Source organism: Schistocerca piceifrons, chromosome X (assembly GCF_021461385.2).
Source record: "Schistocerca piceifrons isolate TAMUIC-IGC-003096 chromosome X, iqSchPice1.1, whole genome shotgun sequence".
NCBI classification, from domain to species: Eukaryota; Metazoa; Arthropoda; class Insecta; order Orthoptera; family Acrididae; genus Schistocerca; species Schistocerca piceifrons.
Window position 1 is genome coordinate 383,250,858 of NC_060149.1, and position 23,935 is coordinate 383,274,792.

Sequence of the window (23,935 nt, forward strand, 5' to 3'; positions counted from 1 at the left end):
TACATTCATTGTTTCACAACACTGCACACACTATCAGCTGACGTCAGGACCATTCTGTGCATTGCAGTTTCGCAGTTGAATCCCTGCAGTGAACTGTAGAGCTCAGATAGAGGCTAAGGTAATTGTACTATACATTGCATAACTTTGGGAGTAAATTTTTCCAGGAAAGGGAAGGAAAAGAAGGAAAAAGTGTAATGCAAAGTGTTATTGGAATGTTAGATGTTTTATTATCTTTATTATCATTTGTGTTATATTTTTTGCCAAACCCATATACTTCGCTATCTAACTAATCCTTCAGTTTATAGAACATTTGGGTTAACAGTCACCTTTTACCTGCCATTTTAAATAAATATGTTTTAGGAATTTATTTGATCGCATTTAGTGATTTATTGTACAGTTTTATTCCTTGGTAGGAAATGCTATTTTGAGTTTTATGTTTATTCTTTCTTACTAAATAAAGTTCGGTCTAGATCTTGCTCTATGGTCATGGACAGAGCTGTTTGTGCAGTAATTGACAATGTTATCATTGATGTGTACAACTGTTTGGTAAGTGTATTCACACGGTGCAGTTAAAGCCCCATTGTTTCAAACAGATCTTTACAGCATGCTCAACCACTATTTTTTGTTATTGTCCTTAAGGCCCTTTTCTGCAGTTTGGAAATTGTGTTCACATTTTGTGCATTTGATTCCCAGAAAAGAATGCCATAGCTCAGAATTGGGTGTGCCTATGAATAGTGTGTAACTAAAAAACCCTGGCTGCTACATACTAATGACAGGCCTCCAAAAGGCATAAAATACTGATGATATACTGTTTGCAAGTATCTTAGTGTGTTCACACCACTTCAACTGAGAATCAACATTCATTCCTAGAAATTCTGCATTTGTTACACTATCCATAGAGGTACCATCTACATTTAATTTAATAGTCTAATTTTCCCTCTTCAAACTGAAATTCATGGCATTGTTTTCTTTACGTTCAGTATCACCTTATTACTTATTGACAAATTGTAAACTTCCTTGAGGCCATCATTTTCTTTCTCTGCGAGGAATTCTCTTGTGTTCTCAGTGAATATAATGTTGCTGTCATCAGCAAAGAGAATTCTTTCCCCATGATTAACACAAATGGGAAAGTGATTGATATCCACTGAAGAGCCAAAGAAACTGGTACACCTGCCTAAAATCATACAGGGCCCCTGTGAGCACGCAGAAGTGTCGCAACACAATGTGGTATGGACTCAACTAATATCTGAAGTAGTGCTGGAGGGAATTGACACCATGAATACTGCAGGGCAGTCCATAAATCTGTAATAGCAGGAGGTGGTGAAGATCTCTTCTAAACAGCACGTTGCAAGGAATCCCAGATATGCTCAATAATGCTCATGTCTGGGGAGTTTGGTGGTCAGAAGCAGCGTTTAAACTCAGGAGAGTCTTCCTGGAGCCACTCTGTAGCGATTCTGGACATGTGGGGTGTTGCATTGTCCTGCTGGAATTGTCCAAGTCTGTGGAAATGCACAACAGACGTGAATGGATGCAGGTAATCAGACAGGGCACTTACATACATGTTACCTGTCAGAATCATATCTAGATGTATCAGGGGTCCCATATCATTTCAGCTACACACGCCCCACACCATTACAGAGCCTTCACCAGCATGAACAGTCCCCTGCTGACATGCAGGGTCCATGGATTTGTGACGTTGTCTCCATACCTGTAGACACCCATTTGCTTGACTCAATTTGAAACGAGACTCATCCAACTGGGTAACATGTTTCCAGTCATCAACAGCCTGATGTGACAGGCCCAGACAAGGTGTAAAGCTTTGTGTCGTACAGTCACCAAGGGTACACGAGTGGACGTTCTGCTCTGAAAGACCATATAGATGATATTTCATTGAATGGTTTGCACACTGACACTTGTTGATGGCCTAGCATTGAAATCTGCAGCAATTTGCAGAAGGATTGCACTTTTGCCACATTGACCAATTCTCGTCAGTCGTCGTTGGTCCTGTTCTGGCAGGATCTTTTTCCAGCCACAGAAATGTCATGGGTTTGATATTTTGCTGGATTCCTGATATTCATGGTACACTCCTGAAATGGTCGTACGGGAAAGTCCCCACTTCATCGTTGCCTCGGATATGCTGTGTCCCATTGCTCATGCACTGATTATAACACAACATTCAAACTCACTTAAATCTTGATAACCTGCCATTGTAGCAGCAGTCACTGATCTAACAACTGTGCCAGACACTTTTTGTCTTATATAGGCATTACTGACTGCAGTGCTGTATTCTGCCTGTGTACATACCTCTGTATTTGAATAAGCATGCCTATACCAGTTTCTTTGGCACTTCAGTGTATATCAGGAACAGTATAGGTACTGGAATGCTACCCTGAGGAAGTCCTATATTAATGTATTTTGGCTCTGATAAGTGTTTTAGTGAAACTTAAGACTTATTTGAGGTATGTATTATCTCTGCTCTTTATACCTTTCTGCCTAGGTATGATCGGAACCAGGCATTAGCTACCCCTCTTATTCCTAATGCTTATAGCTTATTCAGTAGAATCTTATGGTCATTAGTACCAAAATCCGTGTAAAGATGTAAAAATATCCCTGTGAGACACTCATCTTTGTCAAGAGCATCAAGTACCACTTATGTAAATTCTGCCGTGGCTGATTCTGTACTTCTACCACTTCAGAAACCAAACTGTGATTCACTGAAGAGGTTATATTTATTCAAGTAACTCATAATTACTCTTTTGTAATTGACTCTATTAGTTTTGAGAATGGTGGCAGCTTTAAAATGGGTTAGTAATTTTCATAACCTTCTGCAGTACCTTTCTTTAGCAGAGGTACAACTCTTGCTTGTTTTAAATAGTCAGGAAATTTCTATGATGTGAAGGGTAGTTTATTATGTTAAGGTAGCTTGTATACTCAGTGTATTGTTTCAATACAAACATTAGTACTTCATCTAAGCATACTGATTTTTTTTATTTTTAAGCTTTTGTACAATTTTACTGACGTAATGCACAGTGGGTGGTAGCAACATCGTTGCACTTAGTGCGTAAGTGTTTACTGGTGTAATGCTTGTTTTTTGGGATTATTGCTGTAACTTCGCTGCAATACTTGAAAAATACTGATTCACATAGTTTGCTAGGTGGTGTGGATGATTTATTACTTTATCCCCCTCCCTTATCAGTATGTTTTTGTGCCTTTATGTCTCTGCCTGTTCTGTTTTTTATGACATACCAGTCTGCTTTGCTTCTGTTCTTTGCATTGTATATTACATTGTCATGACTTTTTTTTGCAGCAATCAGCACCTTTGTATCAATATTTTTGTACCAATGATAGAAATTCAATAAATGTGGCCCATTATGACTCTTTTTCGTGGAACTGAGAGGTAGGACTTCTTAACAACTGCTGCTAACAATTTGGTTTTCTGAGACATTGATACTGAAGTCAGATTTAAATAATGTTGAGAATTTAAAGAACTTCACATTTACATCGGTTTCTCTATACACTCCATCCCAGCTTTGCTAGTTCTCTTGAAAAATCTTGTACTTTGATGTCTTATAAATATCTTTTGTACACATGCAGTTTAGGGAATGTTTCCCTAGCCAATTTTATTGTTATTATTTGGCAGAAATGGCCTGATAGTCCAAGTTCTTTTACTGCTACAGCACACTTTCCCCTGTCCATATTTGTGGCTCCATGGTAAATTACAAATGCAGTCATTGTAGTAACCCTTGTTGCACTGGTGACAGTGACATGCCAGAACTCTGGAGGTTATTTATGAGGGTGCTATTAGTCTCATTTATATTTGTTTTTATGTCTCCAAACGAAATTTTTGTTGAGTTTTTTTACTTGAAATTTTATCCAGAACTTTTGTCAATTTATTGTAAAATATGTCCAACTTACCATTGGGAGTCTCCACACACACACACACACACACACACACACACACACACACACACACACACAAAAATACAAATGATTAATTTTTCGGTGTTATCAATCCGTGTTAACTCAGTAGCTGATATTTCAAAGTGTTTGTCATCACTTACATCTTAAGGTCATGTCTTGATTTGAACTGTATTCATTTCCTGGTATAAATGCATGATCCTCTGCCCTTTGAAGTAGTTGTGCAGTAAGAGTCTGTCCTTTTACAATGCGATAATACTACATGTTGAATTTTTGTGTGTGTACTCCAATGCTCAGTGGAACAAACAACTGTGCAGTTCAAAGACTGGAGCTCAACTTCAAGCTGTTATATTTTATTTTTTATTGATTGCACGTTTTAATAAAAGAATATTAGTCTGTGAAATGTCTCGTGTTGCTTTTCACAATGCTTTCTTTACTTTATGACTTATAGTATGTATGTTATTTGGTGTGTTCGAGTTTGTCTTGAGAATGATTGTTTCAGAATTTTTTAAATTGCTAGAAGAACTCTTTAGGCAGGGGAACCTGTTTGTCTGAATTTATCATAAAAAGGACCTACTTCTCCCATCTGTGACAATAGGTAGTTAGGTATTTGACCGTGCATGACCTAAGATCCATCCCCCCTGTACTGTCATGAATCAGCTGTACCAATCTTCCCTTATCAGTCCTGTTTAGGTGAGAATCATACCTAGTGAAACCCCATCTATTGATGGGCCTGACTGGCTCCAGAGCAACATTCGTGGAGCAAGCTGCCATGAGAGCCATATCTAACCCCATATTCAATCTGCCTCACCGCTCCATGAAGGTGGGGTTGATCATGATGCTAGAAAACCTCAACAAAGTGTACTGGGGTGCTGTGCTGCAAATTAGGGAAGCTATCTTGTCCCTCCCCACCCCCTATCACTTCATGGTCCTCTTGTGAAAAATCCATGTATAAGGACCCTAAGTCCTCTATCTCTTGACTTGGACCTGCATTTGGTTTGAAAATGATGATGGCCTGGTATGATGCCCCTAAAGTTTCCTGTGGCTGTCGGCCTACACTATAGCCATGCTTCCACCTGGCAGCAGCAGTTCTTCTTCCTAACACTTTGCACATACCTAGGCTTCCTGACTTCCGTTGAGGTGTGCTACACATTTTCAGCTCCTAGCTCTGCCTAAGGCTCTTCTCTGCTTATCTCTGGCAATGGTAGATACTTGATTTTAGTGTTGATAATAAAACTATGAGATTGTGTTCTCCTTCTCCCTACCTCTTCCAACCAACATCCAGTTCCCACCCAGCCTCTTCCCCTTCATTGCCCATGATCCTGGTCAATTCCTTCCTTGTGTCATCCTGCTTTACCTGGAGGTCTGCCTAAAAGAACCGACAAGTCCCTACAGAACTAACTTTCTGACTTCTGCAGGCTCCTCGACATGGTGAAAGATAATTACACAGAAAAGGAATAGTGTGACTAATAAAATGGGTTCCAAACAAATTCGGAGACACTGAAGATTTTAATGACTTACTAACATTATGAATACATTTATTCTAAGCAAATAATACCCACAAGAATGACAAGGCATCATGTGCGTAGAGGTAACTGTTTAGTTGCTGTGTATATGACTGACTCATCACAGCACATCTGCCCTTCTTGTAACAAATGTTCAAGCAATGCTGTAGCTTTGCACATTCTATGTGGGATAAAATTTGATTTCTTTCTTTTCCTACCCTTGGAAACAACTGATAGAGCAGCTGTTAGTAATATCATTTCTCAGCTCCCCCAACATGCCTCACATAATGGCTTCAGATTATCAGAGGAGCAGTGGGTCTGAACCCATATGATACACACACTTCAGCACCGCAGTGAACTCATCTGTTGCCATTGACCTCTTGTTTTGCTGTCTTATTGAGCGAGGTGGAATAGTAATTTAGATAATGTAGTTTCATTTGGGAGGACATCCAGTCATCCAGATTTAGGTTTTCCATGTTTTCCATAAATACTGAATGTCAGGATGGCTTCTTAGAAAAGAATATGGCTAATTTCCTTCTCCAATTTGAGTTAGAAACTGAAAGGTAGATGGAACTTCTGCAAATAAGAGCAGAATCTAAAGTTAAAAATCAGAAGAGACTGGTCTAAATATTAGGTGGGAAATATTTAAACTCATTTTAAATTAAAAAAAAAAACATTGCAATACTGTGTAAGTGAATGAAGTGTTTCACGCAGTATGCTTAAGTTAAAAAATGCTCTTGCTAAATGTAACTAAATTGACTATTGGCAAAAATTTAGTTAAAGATTAAAATGTCATTTACTTACTTTAGACTGTGGTACTTGTCTTCTTATTTTGAAACAAATAAAATGACTTCGTCTTGTACAGGATGTTGAATTGTAGTCTTCTGTCCTCCTCCTCCTTGCTCCCCTGTGCTTGCAAATGCTGTTTACAGGGAATAAGTTCTTGAGGTATGCTCAAGGGGCAGTTTCTCTACCTGGTGTTGCATATCAGTTTTAGCAGTGCCCAAAAGGAAGCACAGTTGGAATGTTAAATTATCAATATACCATAAAGGGATTGTGGGGTCACTGTTGTTATTATTAAGGTTTTTTTTCCCTTTTTTGGGGGGGGGGGGGTACTATTGGCTGGAAAGTGTGTGTGGATATCATCATCATCATCATCATCATCATCAATAACTTGTGTGTGATGTGACATGGACGAAAGGATGAAAAATTATAGGGGAATGTATTGTTAGTAACCTGTATGGGAATATTACTATGCGTGAAACAGAAATAATAGTAAAAATAAAATAACTCGTGACAATTAATGAAGCTTATATTGTTATCCAGATCATTCATATAATTTTTGTCTTCATGTATTATGTCTTAACTATTTATTTGCAGGTTTCCGGATGAATGCTTCATCCTGGCCAATGTTCCTTCTAAAAACCCTCAATGGTGCAGAAATGGCACCAGCAAAGATCTTCAAGAAGGAACCCCCAACACCAAGAAGCAATCAGTTTCAGATTGGAATGAAACTGGAAGCAGTTGACAAAAAGAATCCCCAACTCATTTGTGCAGCTACAATTGGTGAGTTGTATATGCAGAGAGAGAATGAATTTATATTTGTGTGGAGGGATAGTAGTTCAGTTTTCTACTTTGTGAAGTGTGGCATCTTAACCACTCTGTTTTGAAACTTAATTGCTCTCTGTCACTTGCTTCTTGTATATTTATTTCATGCATGAGGGTATGTATCTTGGCCTTATTCGTTAATATTAGAATCCCTCTATCAAGTTACCTTCTTGCTATTTAGCTTATCCCAGTATACTTGGTGCCAAATTTGAACTTCTGCGTTGCAATTATTAAACATTACATTGCATTTGAGGATTATATGGGAAATGTAACTACAATGGGTTCCTGCAGTTTCTTCTGTTAGCAGTGTACTTCTTAACTGCCACCTATTCGAATAATCCTTTGTTTTTAACAGTTCACTTTGCCCGTAGTCCTACCAGTGCTGTCACGCTGACTGCACATATAGCTGCTGACGTGTTGGTTCTTTTACACCTTGTCCCATTAAGCTACAAAAGCATTTTTTTCTGTCAGATGCTAATGAATGTAGAGAAAGTCTTTCCAACACATAATATCACATTTCTGTGAGGTAACAGTTTAGTATTGCTCAATTTCTATCATGTGTAATGAGAAGTAAGTATACACAGTACTGAATAATTTGGGGGAAAAAAACAAGGAATCTTAACATCTTTCCAATAAATGTTAGATTGGTACTTAAAAAAAAGTGATAGTGTGGGATAGAAAATCCCAGTATTGTCATGAAACAGTTATTTCGTATGCCACTATAATCAACAGTAGCAGCACGTGGAAAAGTAAAATGAAATGCTGTAAAAGTTTGAAAGGACCACCACTTCAGTTTGAATCTGTCAAAAATAGTGTAGTGTGTAACTGTAATACTCCAAGGAAAGATTAGAAATCCTGTGATATTGTAGATGTAAATAAGATGTACTACGATGATTATCATGTCAAAAGGCAGCCCATTTTGAACTATTCTGCGCATCTCCCAGTGCTAACCACCGGCAGCCATCTCTGCCACTGGGTGACGATAAATTCTCTTCTCCACACTGCTTGCAAAAACTTTACACTAATTAATTAATTATTCTCACAGCCAAAAGCTTCTAGAAGGAACTGCCAAATTGCAATATTATTTTGTACATGCATGGTTATGTGAATTATTAATGTGTGATCACTGATGTCAGGAATGGTAACCAGAGAACGTTAATTATGCAACCACATGATGTTTTGATCGTGATACATTAATGAAAGGCATGAGAAGAGTATCAGATAGCAGTGCAGTTAGAGAACATAGAGAAGTCCGATACTTGTGTAACACTGAAATGTTAGTGTACCAGTTTCAAATGGGTTGCATTGTCGTTTTGTACATGGCCTCATACATTGTTCAGGCTACATGTTGTTCACTTGACAGATGACTAGGCACTTAAAATAATTTTGAATAACCAAGATAACACTGTGCAGTCATTGAACATCTGTTTTCACTCACAACTCCCCTCCCTGTCACCCTCACCTTAGTGAAGCTGCAGGGCTGGTTGTAGTTGGCAGGAGAATTCAGCTGAGAGAGAGAGAGAGAGAGAGAGAGAGAGAGAGAGAGAGAGAGAGATTACCTTTACTTACATTTCACCTAGGACTTTCCATTATTATATTAACTTCTTATATTTACTGTAATTTCATTTACAGTTTTGCTATGGGTGTTCACCCATTTTTGACAGTGTGTGTAGGATTTATTGTTTTTGAGAATTATTTCAACAGAGACCCAGTGAAATGATAACTGAGGAAATTTTGTAAGGATTAACAAAACTAGCAAAAAAATATTTCAGGTGCAATATTTCTATAAAAAACAACTTACTAAATACCTTAGCTTCCAAGGATACACGAAAGGAACAGAAATAATTCTGTTGTTCAGACAGAATAATTGGTAATGATTGATGAAACAGTTACAAGCAGTTTGTTTGTTCCCTTTAGCTATACAGCACAGGGAAATGAACAATAATGCTACAAAGAAAATCGTAGCACATGAAGAAAATTTTCTCGATTGCATTGTCTTTGGTGTCGGATGAATAATCTGTCTGGTATTACTCAGTTCAAACTTTATACCAACACATTTGATGATAAGCTCATCATTATGGAAAGATACTGGATCTATTTACATCAGAATACTCTTGACAGTAGCAGAAAGTCTCATATGTTTACAGGAATGTGCTGATGATGTATATTTGGGAAGGAAGAATCTTCTTTGTGCAGCAGAACTCAACACACTGGTATGGTTGTGTAGAACATTTTTTTTTTTTTTTTTAAAGAAATCTAGAAAATATAAACACTACTCATTTGCCCAAACTTCCATATTTAACTGAGGCTGAGGGATTAGAGAGAAATTCTTAATGGCATTGAAATATTTTAAATGATCTTATACATGCATTTCAGATTTGTTTCCAGTACTTCAGGAAGTCAAATGGAATGCTTTAATTTGTTGCCACTTCCATTTTCTGTAGATATGGGTTATTCAGAAACTGATTTACGTATAGTAATGTTAGTTCCACAATGCAACAGAAAACGACATGGTAAATTTTGCAACAAAATGAGTGTCATATATTTCTATATAGGTTTATATCAGTTTCAGTTTCTGCAGCCTCAGGTTTGCAGCCACAATTACACCTTTATTCAGATCCACTTTCATGAATTAGCAAGTATTCCCACAACGAAATGCACTATTTTGCCAAGAGAATCTCAATGAAAAGCGTGTCTTCAGATTTGTAGTAACAGACATTCATGCTTGCGTTAAAGAGGAAGTGAGGAATAATTTTTAATAATAGAGGTTTTTGTATTTAATATGAAAAGAAAATTATGACATAGAATTTTACAGCAGTGGATACTTCATCCAAAATGACTTCATGTGGATTATCCAATTTCAGTATGTGGCTATACTGTACTCTTTACTTTATCAAAATATTATAAACAAGGATATAGCACACATGGTATAAGAGCCACACAACCTAGGATCAGGTTATTCTTACCAACACATTGTTTTTATTATTATTATTATTATTATTATTATTATTGTCATTGTTGTTGTTGTTGTTGTTGTTGTTGTGGTGGTCTTAAGTCCTGAGACTGGTTTGATGCAGCTCTCCATGCTACTCTATCCTGTGCAAGCTTCTTCATCTCCCAGTACCTACTGCAACCTACATCCTTCTGAATCTGCTTAGTGTATTCATCTCTTGGTCTCCCTCTACGATTTTTACCCTCCACACTGCCCTCCAATACTAAATTGGTGATCCCTTGATGCCTCAGAACATGTCCTACCAACCGATCCCTTGTTCTGGTCGAGTTGTGCCACAAACTTCTCTTTTCCCCAATCCTATTCAATACTTCCTCATTAGTTATGTGATCTACCCATCTAATCTTTAGCATTCTTCTGTAGCACCACATTTCGAAAGCTTCTATTCTCTTCGTGTCCAAACTATTTATCGTCCATGTTTCACTTCCATACATGGCTACACTCCATACAAATACTTTCAGAAATGACTTCCTGACACTTAAATCTATACTCGATGTTAACAAATTTCTCTTGTTCAGAAACGCTTTCCTTCCCATTGCCAGTCTACATTTTATATCCTCTCTACTTCGACCATCATCAGTTATTTTGCTCCCCAAATAGCAAAACTCCTTTACTACTTTAAGTGTCTCATTTCCTAATCTAATTCCCTCAGCATCACCCGACTTAATTCGACTACATTCCATTATCCTCGTTTTGCTTTTGTTGATGTTCATCTTATATCCTTCTTTCAAGACTCTATCCATTCCATTCAACTGCTCTTCCAAGTCCTTTGCTGTCTCTGACAGAATTGCAATGTCATCGGCGAACCTCAAAGTTTTTATTTCTTCTCCATGGATTTTAATACCTCCTCCGAATGTTTCTTTTGTTTCCTTTACTGCTTGCTCAATATACAGATTGAATAACATCGGGGAGAGGCTACAACCCTGTCTTACTCCCTTCCCAACAACAGCTTCCCTTTCATGTCCCTCGACTCTTATAACTGCCATCTGGTTTCTGTACAAATTATAAATAGCCTTTTGCTCCCTGTATTTTACCCCTGCCACCTTCAGAATTTGAAAGAGATTATTCCAGTCACCATTGTCAAAAGCTTTCTCTAAGTCTACAAATGCTAGAAACGTAGGTTTGCCTTTCCTTAATCTTTCTTCTAAGATAAGTCGTAAGGTCAGTATTGCCTCACGTGTTCCATTATTTCTACGGAATCCAAACTGATCTTCCCCAAGGTCGGCTTCTATTAGTTTTTCCATTCGTCTGTAAAGAATTCGTGTTGGTATTTTGCAGCTGTGGCTTATTAAACTGATTGTTCGGTAATTGTCACATCTGTCAACACCTGCTTTCTTTGGGATTGGAATTATTATATTCTTCTTGAAGTCTGAGGGTATTTCGCCTGTTTCATACATCTTGCTCACCAGATGGTAGAGTTTTGTCAGGACTGGCTCTCCCAAGGCCGTCAGTAGTTCCAGTGGAATGTTGTATACTCCGGGGGCCTTGTTTCGACTCAGGTCTTTCAGTGCTCTGTCAAACTCTTCACACAGTATCGTATCTCCCATTTCATCTTCATCTACATCCTCTTCCATTTCCATAATATTGTCCTCAAGTACATCGCCCTTGTATAGACCCTCTATATACTGCTTTCACCTTTCTGCTTTCCCTTCTTTGCTTAGAACTGGGTTTCCATCTGAGCTCTTGATGTTCATACAAGTGGTTCTCTTATCTCCAAAGGTCTCTTTAATTTTCCTGTAGGCAGTATCTATCTTACCCCTCGTGAGATAAGCCTCTACATCCTTAAATTTGTCCTCTAGCCATCCCTGCTTAGCCATTTTGCACTTCCTGTCGATCTCATTTTTGAGGCGTTTGTATTCCTTTTTGCCTGCTTCATTTACTGAATTTTTGTATTTTCTCCTTTCATCAATGAAATTCAATATTTCTTCTGTTACCCAAGGATTTCTACTAGCCCTCCTCTTTTTACCTACTTGATCCTCTGCTGCCTTCACTACTTCATCCCTCAAAGCTACCCATTCTTCTTCTACTGTATTTCTTTCCCCCATTCTTGTTAATTGTTCCCTTATGCTCCACCTGAAACTCTGTACAACCTCTGGTTCTTTCAGTTTATCCAGGTCCCATCTCCTTAAGTTCCCACCTTTTTGCAGTTTCTTCAGTTTTAATGTACAGGTCATAACTAATAGATTGTGGTCAGAGTCCACATCTGCCCCTGGAAATGTCTTACAATTTAAAACCTGGTTTCTAAATCTCTGTCTTACCATTATATAATCTATCTGATACCTTTTAGTATCTCCAGGGGTCTTCCATGTATACAACCTTCTTTCATGATTCTTAAACCTAGTGTTAGCTATGATTAAGTTGTGCTCTGTGCAAAATTCTACCAGGCGACTTCCTCTTTCATTTCTTAGCCCCAATCCATATACACCTACTACGTTACCTTCTCTCCCTTTTCCTACACTCGAATTCCAGTCACCCATGACTATTAAATTTTCGTCACCCTTCACTATCTGAATAATTTCTTTTATTTCATCATACATTTCTTCAATTTCTTCGTCATCTGCAGAGCTAGTTGGCATATAAACTTGTACTACTGTAGTAGGTGTGGGCTTCATATCTATCTTGGCCACAATAATGCATTCACTATGCTGTTTGTAGTAGCTTACCCACATTCCTATTTTCCTATTCATTATTAAACCTACTCCTGCATTACCCCTATTTGATTTTGTGTTTATAACCCTTTAGGCACCTGACCAGAAGTCCTGTTCCTCCTGCCACCGAACTTCACTAATTCCCACTATATCTAATTTTAACCTATCCATTTCACTTTTTAAATTTTCTAACCTACCTGCCTGATTAAGTGATCTGACATTCCACGCTCCGATATGTAGAACGCCAGTTTTCTTTCTCCTGATAATGACATCCTCTTGAGTAGTCCCCGCCCGGAGATCCGAATGGGGGACTATTTTACCTCCGGAATATTTTACCCAAGAGGACGCCATCATCATTTAATCATGCAGTCAAGCTGCATGCCCTCGGGAAAAATTACGGCCGTAGTTTCCCCTTGCTTTCAGCCGTTCGCAGTACCAGCACAGCAGGGCTGTTTTGGTTATTGTTACAAGGCCAGATCAGTCAATCATCCAGACTGTTGCCCTTGCAACTACTGAAAAGGCTGCTGCCCCTCTTCAGGAACCACACGTTTGTCTGGCCTCTCAACAGATACCCCTCCGTTGTGGTTGCACCTACGGTACAGCTATCTGTATCGCTGAGGCACACAAGCCTCCCCCACCAACGCCAAGGTCCATGGTTCATGGGGGGGGGGGCGGATTACTACTATTATTATTATTATTATTATTATTATTATTATTATTATTATTACACTGACTGAAAGGAAATAGCGACACTGAGGAGGAGTTGTGCAACATAAATGAAAGTTGGTAAGCGTGTTTCTAGATCGGAAACTACATCTATTAAAATTTCATGCCAGTTGCACGAGAGTGGCACTAATAGCTTCACTATGAGGATGTAAATCAGGTTTTCTTTAAATACACACTGAAACAGTAGTGAGCATTAGTTACCTTTGAAATTCAATGTGGTGAATTGATGTTAGTCAAGAATGCCTTTAAGGCAAAAAAAAAAAAAAAAAAAAAAAACACCATTATCAACACCTCACAGAGTTCGAAATAGGTCACATAATAGAGCTACAAGAACCTAAATGTTCCTTCTACAGTATTGCAGAAAGAGTTGGCAGGAATGTAGCAACTGTACATGATTGCTGACAGAAGTGGTCATGGAAGTGTACGGTCGCAAGATGATCGGGCTTCAGATGGCCATGTGGCACTACCGAGAGGGTAGATCATCATGTTCAGCGGATGGCAGTGGCACATCATATTGCATCTGCAGCAGCAGTTGGGGCCATAATGACACAGTGACAGATTGACCTGTTACACTTGGCTTACTTCGAGGACAGCTCTGTGCCCAACGCCCCGTAACATCCAGCTGACCCCAGACCACCTTCATTTTCGACTTCAGTGGTGTCAAATGAGGGCTCATTGGAGGGCAGGATGGAGATCTTTTGTGTTTGCTGATTGAATCTGGTTCTGCCTCTCTGCCAGTGATGGCCACGTGTTGGCTAGGAGGAGGCCAGTTGAGGACCTGCAGCCAGCATGACTGCATGCTGGATACACTGGACCTACACCTGGAGTTACGGTCTGGGGTGGGATTTCATATGAGAGTAGGAGCACTCTCGCGGTTATCCCATGCATCCTGACTGCAAATTTGTGATTTGACTTGTTGTGCTGCCATTCATGAACAGTATTCCACATGGTGTTTTCCAACAGGATAACACTCACCTACATACCACTGTTGCAACCCAGCATGCTCTGCAGAGTGTCAGAATATTGCCTAGACCTCCTCGATCACCATATCTGTCTCCAATCAATCACATATGAGACATCATCAAACAGTAACTCTGGCATCGTCCACAACCAACATTAACCATTCCTGTATTGACTGACCAAATGCAACAGACAGGAATGCCATCTCACAGATTGACATTACAGCACCTGTACAACACAGTGCTTGCATGAACTTCCAGCATGCTGGAATAGCTGTGCATCAGCAGCTTCTGTTAATCAGTACGACGAAAAATCAGCCAAAGTGGCAAAGTTCATTTTTTTTATTCACTCTTCTTTTTTATCTGTATTTCCTGTAACTGTTCGTTTACACATTTTTGACATGGTTTTTGCAGTTTCAGAAGTACCATTTGTGACTGTATTACAATGATTTGAAAATGGTTCCCGGTCCGGAACTAGTCATCAAGTGAATAAAAAGAAGTGAAATTTGCAACTTTGGGTGGTTTTTTGTTCTACTGACAGCACGAGCACATTTGCATGCAACATTCTGATAGTTACACCAATTATTATTATACCAGCATTTCACATTCCATTTGCAATGGCTTATCTCATGCTTACATTAACCTGTGATCTTGCAAAGTTAATCAGGTAATTATGTTACCTAGACAAATGTATTCTCAAAATTTCATTACTCTATATTATTTTGTGGAGTTGTGATTTTTTTCCATCAGTGTATTTGGTCACATGACAGCCAGATGATGAGGAGGCAGTGTAGAGGAAACATGACAGTAGCCCTTGAAAGAACATATTTGTCTCCAACAGTTTTCTCATGTGTTCTGAAAATCATCCAATCTAAAGCAGCACATATCCAGTGTACCTCAATGAAAAATTGATGTAACAAGGTCAGTGCCATATACCAAAGTAAAAAAGACCCATTAAGTGAAGCAATACCATGCATTTACACCTCATTTACTTCTACCCTCTAAAAAGCATAAAAAAAATTAAACCTCAGTACGGACTCGGATAAGTAATAGTAGAATGTAAACCACTGTGCTTGCAAGTGTAAATACAGGACTGTTGTTCCAGGGAAATCTTCCCGTTACTCCAGTCATTCAGAGAAGGCTGTAAGTGCCAGTGGTATTTATGTAATACAAATTTATTATGTTACATAAAAGCAAGGGTACTCTTGTGGTTGTTCACTGTTGTTCCTTTCATCATCCCAGTGAGCAGACATGGCACATATTACTTAGTGTGAGTTTTGTGCAAAGAATGTCCTTTCAGAAAAGTCAATGTTTTATATCTTGAGATGACAAAAGTCATGGGATAGTGATATGCACATATACGGGAGGCAGTAGTATTGCGTACACAAGGTATAAAAGGACAGTGCAATGGTAGAGCTGTCATTTGTACTCAAGTGATTCATGTGAAAAGGTTTCCATGTGATTGTGGCCACACAATGGGAATCAATAGACTATGAAAATGGGATGGTATTTGGAGCTAGATGCATGGGACATTTCATTTCAGAAATAACTAGGGAATTCAGTATCGTGAGATCCACAGTATCAAGACTGTGCTGAGAATACCAAATTTCAGGCATTACTTGTCACCATGGACAATGCAGTGGCAGACAGTCATCACGTAATGACCAAGACCAGCGGCATTTGCTTAGAGTTCTGAGTGCTAATAGACAGGCAGCAATACATGAAATAACCACAGAAATCAATGTGGGACATGTGACAAACTTATCCATTAGGACAGTGCGGTGAAATTTGATGTTAACAGGCTATGGTAGCAGATGAATGACGCGAGTGCCATTGCTAATGGCGCATGATCACTTGGAGTACCTCTTCTGGGCTCGTGACCATATTGGTTGGCCCTTAGTTGACTGAAAAACCTTGACATGGTCATATTGGTTGGGCCCTAGTTGACTGAAAAACCTTGACCTGGTCAGATGAGACCTGATTTCAGTTGGTAAGAGCTGATGTTCAAGTTAAAGTATGGTGCAGACTCCTCGAAGCCATGGATCGAAGTTGTCAACAAGGCATTGTGCAAGCTGGTGGTGGCTCCATAATGGTGTGGGCTGTATTTACACGGAATGGACTGGGTCCTTCAGTGCAACTGAGCTGATCATTGATTGGAAATGGTTGTGCTCAGCTACTTGGAGGCCATTCACAGCCATTCATGGATGTTGTGTTCTCAAACAATGATGGAATTTTTGTGGATGACAATGTACTGTGTCACCAGGCCACAATCATTCGCGATTGGTTTGAAGAACATTCTGGACATTTCAAGCGAATTATTTGGCCACCCAAATTGCCCGACATGAATCTCATCGAACATTTATGGGACATAATCGAGAGCTCTGTCTGTGCAAAACACCCTGCACAGGCAACTTTTTTCACAATTATTGAGAGTTGTAAAGGCAGTGGACGTCCAATGACTTGTTGAGTCCATGCCACATTGAGTTGGCGCACTGCACCGAGCTAAAGGTGGTCAGACACAGTATTAGGAGGTATCCTGTGACTTTTGTCGCCTCATTATATTTGATTTTTTTTCTTAAGATTGTAGCAGATCACCTCTTTTGCTTCTTATGTGGTTCCAAATTATTTCACAGTTGACAAAGTTATAAATGAATGTTAGCTACTTAATTTTCATTTATTTTACTTAAGAAACTCAAGTTGAGTGTAATAAGTCAAAGCAAGGGTATTTTCTTGGATGTTCGGTCTTTTTCATTGACCATATCTTCAGAATTGATCTTACAAAGGAATTCAGGATATTTAGTGCAGAATTCTATGCAGTTATGAAGACATATGTGCAGATGAGACATCATAGAGAAAACAAGTTTGTCATCTTCTCTGACTGCCTATATGTCTTACAAGCTCCTTAATAGATGTAGCAATAGAGAAAATGAACAAATTCTGTAAGTATGGATTATTCTGCTTGTTAAAAGGACATGTAGAAATTTAGAAAATGAGCAGCCTGATGTGCAGTGGGGTAAACCTTGAGGAAACACAATGTGCTATTCCCCTACTGTCAGTTGTCTCATTATTGAGCTGAAATTGTATGTGGATGGGAGTAGTAGCAACTTATGGCGAACAAAATTATCTGCTGTGAAACCAACTGTCAGATTGTGGCGTACTTGCTTCCAGTCGCTCCAGTGAGAAGTATTTAACTCGATTCATCTCTGTATAGAGCATGCTCATCCCACTCAAAAACTGTTGTTGCTTAGCTTTAATCATTCAACTGCCATACTCTGCTCGGCTGTCTTGTAATTTCTATATTTTCTTCCTTCTTTCATGTGTTACAGTTTTTATAAACAGAAGTATTTTTATGTATTAGTACTACCCATGAGTTAATTATGTTGTATTATGCATTAAATGTTAGCTCCAAACACAACAAGAGCTCCACCCGTGTAATCAATTACCAGTCAGTCGACATGTGTTTTGCAGCACCTTGAGATGTGATGTGCATGTACACAATAACAGAAAGAATCACTTGCTAGATTTGCCTTCCTCAAGACTTTCTGTAGTCTATAACAATTATAATCTTTTAAGTGAAACATTTTTCAATTACTTATGATACTCAGCTTGTACAGTACAACTAAATAATGACACTTGGCTAAAATACAATGAATTCTGTTGAGTTAGAAATAATATGTATTTTTTCTAAGTGACAAAGAAAACTTTTGATTTCTTAAATAAGCTAGTTATTCTCTGAGTTAGTTACACAACTTGATTCAACTGTTAACTTTGATAATGCCAGCTGTATGAAAAATACTGAAAGGTGAATAAAGATTCTGATTCCGGCTATGCATGTGTGAACAGTTTGCAGGTGTTGCATCAGGATTGTTGCAAAGATGCAGGAGTGACATGTACAGGCAGTGCCAAAATGGATGGTCCATGACTGAACTTTGTAGTGAGATAAGCAATGCATGCAGGAGGAAAATACTGTGCGCTTTATGCAGATCTTAAAATGGCAATGCATAAGTATTTATGTTAACAGTACTCATTGGGGCATACAAAACATTCATAGACATTTTTGAAGATTATCCACTATATAGTTTCTTTGGGTCAGAAATGCAGTCTCTGTGATTGATCTGAAACAAAAAAGTGATTAGGAGCTTCACTGAAAATTACTAGTGTGTGCCTAGTCTTGGAAGTCTGCAGTTGTATTTACGAGATTACATACACACATTGAGAATAAGTCACATTTCTGTTGGTGGAGTTCTCTGACTGAATTTGAATAAATCTGAGCTAATTTGTATAACTCGTAAAAAGTTGAGAAAAAGTATTCACTTGTAACAAAAGTGCCTATAACTTTTCAGTGTAATGCCATACTGTAACTGATTTTGTTAATATTTTTCATCTGTCTAATAATAATATTTTTCTTGTAGGTGCTGTTAAGGGGGAAATGATCCATGTCACTTTCGATGGTTGGAGAGGTGCCTTTGATTATTGGTGCCGTTTTGATTCGAGAGACATCTTCCCTGTTGGTTGGTGTGCAAAAAGTGGCCATCCATTGCAACCACCTGGGCAAAAGAGTAAGTTTATTGATTTTTAATGTTTTATGATATGTTTCAATTAAATTATTATCTGATAATTGCATAAAATTGGGCCTACTGATGTAATGGAGCCACAGCATGTAGTGTATCCCAAACTGTTATGGTAAAAAATTCCAGATGATGAAGGATACTAATTTGGGTACTTTGAGATAAGGAATTGGTGGTTGGAAATGTGTGTTGATTGTTCTTGTAGTCAGAAGTAACCTACACCTTGTAGCAACATCTAAAGTTCATTGCAGCTTTGCAAAATGGTGACTGACAGTGTATGCATTACAGTGATACTGGATAATCCATTGAAAAACTAAACACTTGTTTAAATTCATTTGTCCCTCTCATGAAGGATGTAGCATTGTGGAGTGCTTTTGCCATATGACTTTCAGGATGTTACAGTGTGACAAATCTTATGTTAGTACATGGATGATGCTGTATTTCTCAGTAAGTCCTCTTGGTCTTTGACAGAACATATGTCCATCTACATTTATTAACACCCATTGGAATGCTAATGACAAAAATGTTATAAGAGGTCACTTGAGTGATGGGCCTGCTCGTAAAGCTTCACAACCAGTAGGGCTGGCTTGTGAGACAGTGTAGTGTGCTAGATTGGGAAAGAATCCATGTACCAGATTAACAACTGAGAGTTTGCTGCACCATTTAGCCTGAATATAGCTTGTTGGTGGATTTCTACATTTTTTAGTGAAATACTGGACTGGTTCCCCATCTCCAAATCAGAATAAGAATTTTAAAAAACTTTTGAGAGGAGATCTCAGTCTGAAGTAATTTATAAATTAAGGGTTTGTACTAAATGCAAAATATATTATAGAAGTTTTGATATCTAGCTAAATTTTTAGTATACATTCATAATAACCATTGAATATGGAAGTTGTCTTGACTCCAACAGATTGATGCTGCATAATGAATATGGAAGTAGTCTGTCTTTGTAGCAGATGCCATGAGAGAGGTGTTGTGTATCACAGAGAAGTATAGTGTTATAATTCAAAGAATGCACATTCCCAGAATATGCAAGCAACATATTACTTGTTGCCACACACACGTCTCACGAAATGACCACGACCATAAAACTGTGGAAACTTAGCTTATACATAGGCTTTCCAACAACTGTTCTATCTATGCGCCATTCAAAAATGAAGTGGGAAAGAAGGGAGAGTGATTTGATAGTAATATATGTCATTTTTGTACACAAAGTATCTACATTAAGATGTTTTAAAAAGAAAGATTATTGTGTAGATGGTGGTGTGTGAACTTATATATCAGTTGTAAGCTCATCTTAAAGTGTATTTCATGTATGTTATGTAATATCTTTAGTTACTGTTGCATGACCTTTGTTAAATCTCAAAAGAATACAGTTCTGTATACTTTCTATACCTTACCATTTGTTGAGCAGCAGCCCATGGAGCAAGTCGGTACAAAACCAGAGTGTGCAATATTCCTCCACCACTTGCTGTTTCATGTGGTGCAACCTCATCTGAGCAGGTGTTGCCAGGCAGCAGTGTTGGAGAAAAGGAATCATCTGTGACAGTTACTGAGCCAGACACATCAAGTTCACAAAAGCAGCCATCTGCATGTGAGTAAGATTATTGAAATAGCAACTTAGTAGAGTAATAGAGCAGTATTTCTGTTTAAAGAATGTGTGTTTTGTATATGTCAGAATGTGTTTTGATGATGTGATTGGGGCTAATCTTCAGCCATTCGTGTTTCTTGGAACAGAGATTCACTAATAATGTTGTCATGTCGTAACCAGAATTAAGTTGTAAGTAAAAGGCAACACTTATCACTAATAGCACATTTATGACAAACACCACTGTACAGCCAGAACAGAACTGATCTACTGGACAGCAAAGGCAGCTATTTATAGAAACTTTATATGATGTTTTTACATACTTTGAATACTCCAGAATCCATAAACATAAGATATTTCAAAAACCTTCCAGAACTGGTAAATACTAAATAACTTCTGGTGGTCAGGTTTGAACTGGTGACTTGCAGCACAGCAGCCAGTGACACCAACCACTACACTACACTACACTGCGTGCACCACAGCTCATGGCAATGCTCCCAATCCTGGAGCAACAGCAACCCACTGTTTCAGACATTCTCATTGAAGCCAACTACAGCTCTTGGGATCCAGATGTTGTCATTAGCCCACTGTATGGCAAATCCTCACATTATGGCCATGTTGTTACATCCTCTTCACTGTGACGGGTATCAAAGGTAGCCTTGTCGTTGAAGCTTCAGTCATTGAGTGGGTCTTCAGTTTCCTTGAACCTGTGTTTCCTTGAACCTCCCATTGTCGATCTGCGGCTCTGGGCTGTAGTAGGGCATCATATGGTGAACATTGTTGGTTGGTTGGTCAATTGATTTGGGTGAAGGGACTAGACAGCGAGTTCATTGGTCCCATTGGATTAGGGAAGGATGGAGAAGGAAGTTGGTGATGCCCTTTCAGAGGAACCATCCCGGCATTTGCCTGAAGAGATTTGGGGAAATCACGGAAAATCTAAATGCGGATGGCCAAATGCGGGTTTCAACATCATCGTCCTGAATATGAGTCCAGTGTACTAACCAATGTGCCACCCCTCTTAGTCAGAGAACATGGGTGATGCCTCTGGACTCCTATCTTTTTCTTAAAGGGTCGTAATCCTCTCTTTCATATGTGATGTCGGACAAGCGATGGATGATACAATACAGTGCTTTAGTAACTTTGTCAGTAGTCCTACTTTCCGCATAGGCATAAAAATCCATACCAAGCTTTCCAGGCTATATCTCAATGGCTGGTGCTTGGCATTGTAACAGTCTTGGTCCTTCTCTTGGGCATCCAAGGTACATATGCAAGCCAGCTGCCTTACTTTTTCTGTCCTGGTGATATTTCACATTGTCATCCTGGGTATCATCTCATTGAAACAGGAACAGTTTACCCATTGTCATTTTGGCCTTAGAAATTGTGGAACAGAAAGAATGGTGTGAAGCCTTTAGTGTGACAAACAGTATTGTATCCTACTCTCACTATTTATTCTCAATATACATCGAGAGTATAACTGCCAATGTTTTTTTTAAAGTGTTCTGTGTGGCCATTGGTCTGTGGGTGGTGTCACAATGTGAGTTATTACCTTTGATATGAGTCTCAATTTGAAAACATTTCCACAGTCTGAGATCATCAGTAGAGGTTCTCTGTGCATTGAAATGATATCTTCTGCTATGAACGTTGCAATTTCCAGAGTTTCAGCCATCAGCACAGCATTGGAGACAGAGTAATGGGTCAGTTAGTCAGTGAAGATTCCAATTATTTGACATCGGGAATCTCCCCAAGAGGTCAATTCCAGTTCAGTGGAATGACACTGCTGCAGGTGGAATTGGAACCAGATGCCCTGGAGGTAATCGCAGCACATGCTTCTGCCAATGGCATTCCTTACAGTGGTTTGCATATTGTCAAACAGATTGGTACAGACTTGCCAGTGATAACTGCATCTGATTTTTCTACAGTGTTCGCGAATTCCACATGGCCAGATCTTTGAGCATCTTGGAAAATCTTCAGGATAGCAGGCTATCGATTGGCTGGGATGATGAGCAACTATGTACGCCCCATTGGATCACATTTCCTCTTATACAGTGTTATTAACTGGAATCCTCCTCTGTTCTCTTTCTTCCTTCTTCAAGCCTTCCATGGTTTTGATGCTGGATCTTCTCTCTGTTCAGCAGCAATTTCACCAGGGTTCTGTAGACATTGTAGCACTACTTCTGTCTTAATAAAGGTAACAGATTACCTGAAGTTTGCCATGAATGTACAAGAGGTGACCAGCATGTGCTTCTTAGACTTCAGAAAAGCCTCTGATACTGTCAACTTTGACATTTTATTTGCCAAACTTAGTTGCCTAAATTTCTCGTCAAGTGCACTGCAGTGCAGTAGTTTCGCTCATGTCTGACATATCGTCAGCAGTGCATCATGTCTGGCATTATAAAGTCACAGTGGACTTAGATAGTATTGGGTGTTCCCTAGGATTCGGTATTAGGTGCTAAACTCTTCTCTAGTTTTGCCCTACTGCAATACCACATTTGTGCTGACTCCTCCAGTAGCATATAAGTGCAAAAACAATAAACCTGAAGACAGCTATCGAGAATATCAATACTGACCTGTGTGTGCTATCAAAATGAGTGTGGCACAAAGGGTTAAAGCTCAACCCATCCAAAATCCATGCAGTACTGGTTGGTCATTCTAGACTCATTAGTCCAGGTTATTGTGAATTTCTACAGTCTTTAACCCTAAATGGGACAAATATAAACTTCTCTCCTTCATCAAAGAGTCTAGGAATAATAATAGATGAAAATCGAAACTGGAATGATTATTTAACTGCAATGTGCAAAAAGGCATCAGCATGTCTCCGGGCCCTACAAATATATAAGATGATTTTCCTTCTTGACCTGAAAAAGGAACTTGTCCAAATACATGTACTTCCAGTTATCGATAACACCGATGTTACCCAAAGCTCACAGCACCTAGAACTAGTTATGAATGCCTGTGTTCATTGTATACATGATGTTAGACTCTTTGATCATATTCCACCATCATATGCTTAGTGATTTCCATACTCTGTCTGCTCTACTGTCCCCCATATCTCTCCTCGACCGTAATGTCCTTGTCTGAACACTATGGCACAAAGATCAATTCTCAGAGCAAAATCATTTCTGTCCCACTCCATCGTTCAGCCATTTTCTTTAAATCCTTCTCAGTAGCAGAAACCTGACTCTGGAATAACCTCTCGCTTTTTATTAGAGAACTGAGTAACATCTCCAGCATATCTACTAAAGCAACAATAATGATTACCGTTTTCCCTGTAAGTGCTCATAACGTTTGTACATCTTTCTTTCGAACCAGATCTACCTCATTTCCCAGTAGTATTAGCTGGTGCAGTCTCCTTAAATTTCGTTTGCCCAAAACTCACTGTATCAGAGAACATCTATTTTGTACACC

The 23,935-nt window shown here is 38.8% G+C and overlaps 1 protein-coding gene across 3 annotated transcripts in view; it reads left to right on the top strand.

The window, feature by feature from the left end:
- LOC124723237 (polycomb protein Scm) overlaps positions 1-23,935 on the top strand; it is a 175,166-nt gene that overhangs the window by 84,519 nt on the left and 66,712 nt on the right. For all 3 annotated transcript variants that reach the window (XM_047248432.1, XM_047248433.1, XM_047248434.1), the window contains exons 7-9: positions 6,804-6,989; positions 18,787-18,933; positions 20,357-20,536. In XM_047248432.1, coding sequence (XP_047104388.1) covers positions 6,804-6,989; positions 18,787-18,933; positions 20,357-20,536 — 513 coding nt within the window. The remainder of the gene's footprint in view (positions 1-6,803; positions 6,990-18,786; positions 18,934-20,356; positions 20,537-23,935) is intronic.